The following is a 6750-nucleotide window of genomic DNA, read 5'->3' as shown; positions in this document are numbered from 1 at the left end:
AAAAAACACGTCTAAAATACTATGTCACGCGTGTGTTAGACGAAAACAGAATATCACGATATCGAATCCCCTTAAAAACAAAAATCATTCTGCGTAAATGAGTTTTGTCTATGTTGTGCGTGGGCCAGATAGAGAAAACAAATAGTGCACTGAAACCTGACATCCTCTTAATAGTATCAAATGGTCCAGAGTCCAGACACCATATATTAGGTAGGTACTTTGTATATTTATTGTCTGTAAACGGAGACTGCAACCACACCAGTGCAACCATACCAACCCCTATGATCCAAAGTTATAACAATTATGTAGGTACGTTTCACATATTATTTCATAATGTGTTTGGTGTTTCTTTCTTACATGTCCTGCTGCATCTTAACGACCTTGGAGATTATTGATTAAAAACAAATCTACAAAATCGTCAAATATGGATATTTTTTTATTTAATGGGTGTTACAATTAATATAATGGATTGACTATGGATATTGTTTAAATGTATAATAATATTGGCAGTTTTGTAAAGTATTCGAATACTTGTATTTAAATACTTTTTGAAGTATTTATATGGTATTCTAAATACATTTTTTTTAAATGTATTTTTTAAGTATTTTGAATACTTTTTAAAAGTATTTTTAACAAAATCTAAATACTTGTATTAAAATACGATAAAGTCCATTTTATTAATTTAAATTTATTATTTTTCACAAAAAATTTACAACAATAAAAATAATATTGTTTTTGTTGAAAACTAATATTATGTTTTTGTATAGTAAAAGTAGGTAATAACAATTAACAGTATTTAAAATTTAAAAAATACCACATCAAATTTTATATGGTTCCAATATTAGAATTTTCTAAGAAAATTGAAAATCTAATAATTTTAAAATAAATCCATATTAATAGTTAATACCACTCTTTAGTTAATTTTTTTCATTACAATTTAATCAATATTAGTTGAAATATATCTGAATGCAGAATGAAATATGTGAACATGTATATATCTCTAAATGGTCAGACATGTTATAGAAATTGTTAGAATTTATGATAAGTAATAACATAATAGGTACCTGTACTGATGTACAATATACATATATATTATATAGGTAGCATACAATTTAAAAAAAATACTTGTATTTGTATTCAAATAATTTGTAAGTATTCGTAAAATACATTTTTATAATAGTATTTTAAAAGTATTTTTAATACTTTTTTATTCGAATACTAGTATTAGTATCTTAATACTTTTTCAAAAGTATTTTTTACAAGACTGAATATTGGGCCCCTAATTATATATTAAACAAAAAAAAGGTGAAAGTTGATAAATTATATTATATTAATAATTGTACTCATATTTCATGAATCTATGTATATACTATTATAATTCTGCTAAATAATAAAATTGCAATTAGGTACACGAGATTTCACCCATTTGTCTTGTTCCACGAGAAAAAAATTAAAATAATAATTTCGAAGTGTATACCTATTAGGCGAATGCATCGCCAACGACTTGGACTGGGATTACTGCTCAAAAATTGGATGCTGCGCTGGGAGGAATGACACTGTTTGCTCCGCACCAAGATTGGGCTCGAGGTGCTACTGCGACGATGCCTGCTACCTTAACCGCACCGGGACTGGAGACTGTTGTCCCGACTTTATGTCAGTCTGCAAAGGAGTGACCACGCCCGGCCCTCCGACAAACGGTAAACATGAGTGTTTTTTGCCTTATAATAGGATGTCAGCGCACTACATTTTCTCACTCAGCAGACTCACGCGTAATACCTATAGTAAAATTTCGATAAGCAGAACCTCCAGCATTGTGTGGTTAGCTTCAGTATTAGGGATAAATGACTTATGTACTATCAAACTTAAAATTCAGAACCTTATTTGTAACCATACATTGGCTATTTTACTATATTTCCATTTGTATGCTATAGTTATGCATATGTTCAATTTAAAACTGGTCAAAAATAGTATTAAACTCAAAATATCGTAAAAAAACTAACGCATAGACAAAGATAATGTTCTTACCAGGGGCATATTTACGGGGGGGGGGGGGGGGGGATATGGGTACAAATCCGTCCCCATGGCTCTTTAAATACATGTCTATTATTATATTATAATTATTAAATCGTAATCTGGAAGCTAAAATTCTTGTAATCCGCCCCCTACAAAAAATACTAAAAATGCCATTGTTCTTAACTTTAAATTTGGTGATAAGTCAATTCACGGACGTTCAATTCACTCTCATTTCTTAATTGACAATACAAGGTTGGTTCTGCTGTACTCAAATTTTTTATGTTGCACGAGGGCCAAAGATGGTGAGTGAGAGAGATAAAAAATAGTGTGGTGATAATATCTTCTTAATAGTATCAAATGGTCTAGAGTCCAGATGGCATAATATATTAGGTACCCACCTACTTTGCGTATATTCATTGCACAGTAAATGGAGACTGCTGCTGCTGCATCGCACCGACTGTAATGTCACGTTGGATTAATTTAAAAATTAGCAAACTTTAATTTTCATTAATAATTTTAAAACATTTATTTTAAATTATTATGTTATATTATCATTTTCATAAAGATCATTAATAGAATCTGTAACTTGTTCAAAAATGTCCAAAGCATCTATGAATAAGCAACCTTAAGTCTCAAGCTTTTTAATACTTTCAACAATATAAAATTTGTTTTAATATAAGTTAGATCGTTAATTTTATTTGATTTACCAACTAATAATGATCTACGGAAACGTAATATTATAATATTTTTTTTAATATTTAAAATTTTTGTGTTATGGAATAAATTTATATAATATCTATAATAATTTATAATTGTGTATAAAAATATTAAATTAAATTAAAACATTTAAATGTGTACATAATATGCAAAAATATGCGTTTTGTGAAAAATATGCACTTGTACCAATAATATGCAAAAATATGCAAACTAAAAATTTGCAATATTATTTATTTAAGTATGATCGATAAGAATCCATTTACTGCAAGTAAAAATTTTAAAAATATGAACATGCATTATATGAAAAATCCGGTCTTTAGTTATACCTAAGAATTATACTCACTTCACATATTATTTCATAATGTGTTTCTATTTTAAATGTCTTGCTGCATTTTAATGACCTTGGAGATTGTTGATTCAAAAACAAATCAACAAAATTGTCAAACATGTACCTATTTATTTAATGTAACTTTATAATAATATAATGGGATTTACTAAGGATATTTTTTAAATGTTTAATAATATAGGTAGGTTCCCTAAATATATACCAAACAACAAACTGGTAGGTACAATTTATTCGATAATAAATTCATAGTGACAATTTATAAATTATTTATTAATAATTATACTCATATTTTGTGTGTCAATGGAGGTATATAGGATTATCATTCTTCTATATTATAAAATTGTTATTAGGTACATAAACTTCGCCCATTTGTCTTGTTCCATCCGAAAAAAGTGTATCGCTAGGTGTACATATGTAGAATAATGATAACACAATTTTTTACCAAATTCATTGAGAGGACTAAAATTAAACAAAATACTGAGCACACGGCATCCAAATCTGGGGTCAAACAAAATTGTACAACATTCGCCCAATAGAAGCATTTCAGGCGAAAAGTTTATAGTTAGGACACTGGATGCATATGGTATGTCGTATGTATAACTTCAATTTACATAAATACCAAAATTTCCTCATTCATCACATTCCATCAGACAATCGCATCAATATTACAATAGATTTCATAATGAAATTACGAATTACTGCGAAAATTCTCTGAAATTTCTCCCAAAGTATTCCAGGAAATCTCCCTTGAAGTCTAAAAATAAATTGGCCAAGAGACGCCTTAACCATTAATAATTAAGAGTTTATAACGCTATTTAGTAGCGCCGGTTGTCGTTTGTGCATCACTATTGTTATTTTTGACCTTTTTTGTAAGACAGTTGCGCATCGTTCGATTTTTGGGTTATACATCATTTGCGCATCGATCGTTTAAAAGGTCGTACATCATTTGCGCATCAATATTATTTAACAATAGAACTGAAAAAATGTGTATTGGTGATCAAAAGCTTATCAAATTGATAAGCTGAAACGGGCACACTGTGTATTATTTATATGTTATTTATCCATATGGCCCGTTTTAGACCACCCCCCGCTGGCCTGTAAATTGATAAGCTTTTGATCGCCGATACCCAAAAGCGTTTAGCTTTTCTCAAACTATATGTGTACCTATTTGTATTATAATTATAACTATGACTGTAATATTCCTAATTGAACTGAACAAAATTTAGTTGAATTAATTTTTACTCAAACTACTAATATTTTTATTATACCAATGCCCATGTAATGTACCTAATTAAAATGAATATTAAATTTTTAACTACAAAATAATTTGCAAATTGTTGAGCTCTTTATAAATTTGGTCAACATTTAACTTTAAATACTTATTGAAAAAAAACTTGTGCCTATGAATATTAAATTATTCATTATCTATATAATATTATATGTATGTACAATTATTTTTATACCCTTCTATTGCTTAGAATTTTGATGCGCATATGATGTACGATAATTTGCTGCAGGTAAACAAACGATGCGCAAACGATATACGGCCTTTAGTAGTTATGTCGAATTTTTTAACTAAAATCATATTAATTTACTAATGTATTTTTTCCAGGAAAATGTACTAAATCTTGTATTCTCGGAGAAACTAAAACTATAAATTGCAATGCATGGTGAGTTAGTTTGTATTTTATATTACCTGTTTACTGACATGGAATAATATTCAGAAATTTTTTGAAAAATTTTTTTTTTGAATTACAAAACATACAATGTGAAATTTACACATACGTATTAAAAGCTTTCCTGTAATAGGTATAATTATTTTTAATATTATTTACCGTAGCCAATGTCGACAAATCGGCGAAAACACGACGCTGATATGTAACCAAGACGAATGTCTTATCGATCTTTTACTCTTGAACACGATTAGAACCGAAAGTCGTCAATTTGGATGGTCTGCCAAAAATTACAGTTTATTTTGGGGCGTAACATATGACAACGGACTTAACTTGCGGCTTGGTACACTGCAATCACCGGAGAAGGTGTGTTGAACATTGATATGCATCAATAATTTGATGAAAGTAATTTAATAAAAAAAATCTTAAAAATGATTTTTTTCTGGAAATCACATTGATTAAAATGATGAATATTGATTTGTTAATTGTGAACTTTTTTACTCGAATTCAATTTTTAAATTAAATAACCTTGCCTAGATTTTTTTATACAATTTGCATTTTTTCCGATAAAAATTTTATTTATTCAATTAAGATTTCTTTAAAGTTAAAGATTTCATATTTAATAAAAAAAACTATATTTTATAAAAAATAAAATTAAAATAAAAAAATCTAAAATTAATAAAAAAAAGCCTAGTTAGGTAGTTGAATAAAAAAGACTAATTTTTTTTTCCTGAAATTACTCAACAGAATAATTAGGCATGATTTTTTTTTTTTTTTGGACTAGGTAAGGGTATATTTGAAATTTCCTCCAAAAAAGCAGGGAGCCTAGCAAAATTCAAAATTATCGTAGTTAAATCTAGCAAATTTCACTGACAAGTGACAACCATTTGGTGACGATTTGGCGTCTGCTGGTAACCATTTTGTGACAATTTGGTTTCTGATAGCAACCATTTCTTCACAAATTGGTGACAATTTGTCGTCCTCTGGCAACAACTTGGTGACAATTTGGCATCTGATGGCAACCATTTTGTGATAATTTGGTAATAATTCTTAGTCCTTTGCCAACAATTTGGCATCATATGGCAACCGTTTGGTGACAATTTAGCGTCCTTTGATGACAATTTAGCAACCATTGACGGACATCTCGTGACTGCTTGATTAAATCATAAAGGTTGAGTTCTTTCGTGGCGCGGAGTATAATTGAACCTTGAAATTAAATCATGAGAAATGAAGGTATACGTTTTTAAAAAAAATTATGACGACTGTAATGTAATCATTTTTAAAGATTGTTGAAACCTATTATGCTAACGTTAAATAATTACTTAACATTAATTTATGTACTTGCATTTTGTGGACTCCGCTAATCTAATCTTTAAATAATTGTAAGTTATAATTCATAAACTATATCGTCAAAAATTTGATATGTATGTATCGAAGTACCCCAAATATTCTGCTCTGGGACAACAAATTAAAAATGCATGGTATCATTAAAATTTAAAAATTTTAACAAAAAATATTGTTTTTAACGACTTAAAGTATCTTTGAAATATCTTCAAAAACGTTAACAGTTTCTGTGTTAATGTGTGTCTTACGTAAAATAGATGGTTCAGTATATAAATTATAAATATTTTACTTACATTTAAATTGGACTGCTGTATACCTACGTCCTACATACGGTTATATCCTATTAAATATTTACATTTCTTTAAACACTTTAAGAATAATTACATTTTGAAAACGCATCCAACTATTTCACTTTCTTACAACTTTCTATATGTTAGTATTTCGACTATTGAAATAACGTTTTTGAAACATTATTTTCTGTAGCTAATAGGTATAGTAAATTACGATACGGGTAGGTAATTTACAATATAGATATAGTAATGTACGTTTGAGTTTTTTTCAATTTCTTTTTTATATTGTGGTTTTAAATGTTTTTTTATACAGATTTTACAAATTGTACCTTTGAAAACGGTGTTCCACCGAGATTATCAGCTACCG

General features: G+C 28.4%; 1 protein-coding gene across 1 annotated transcript in view; it reads left to right on the top strand.

The window, feature by feature from the left end:
* Positions 1 to 6750, top strand: part of LOC100162459 (tubulointerstitial nephritis antigen-like) — a gene marked incomplete at its 3' end in the record, with an annotated part of 9459 nt that extends 2709 nt beyond the window's left edge. Inside the window, 4 exon segments of the mRNA XM_016804844.2 lie at positions 1485 to 1697; positions 4689 to 4746; positions 4917 to 5115; positions 6697 to 6750. Coding sequence (XP_016660333.1) covers positions 1485 to 1697; positions 4689 to 4746; positions 4917 to 5115; positions 6697 to 6750 — 524 coding nt within the window.

Source organism: Acyrthosiphon pisum, chromosome A1 (assembly GCF_005508785.2).
Source record: "Acyrthosiphon pisum isolate AL4f chromosome A1, pea_aphid_22Mar2018_4r6ur, whole genome shotgun sequence".
NCBI classification, from domain to species: domain Eukaryota; kingdom Metazoa; phylum Arthropoda; class Insecta; order Hemiptera; family Aphididae; genus Acyrthosiphon; species Acyrthosiphon pisum.
Note: the sequence above shows the minus strand (reverse complement) of the source record. Positions and strands in the feature narration are given on the sequence as shown.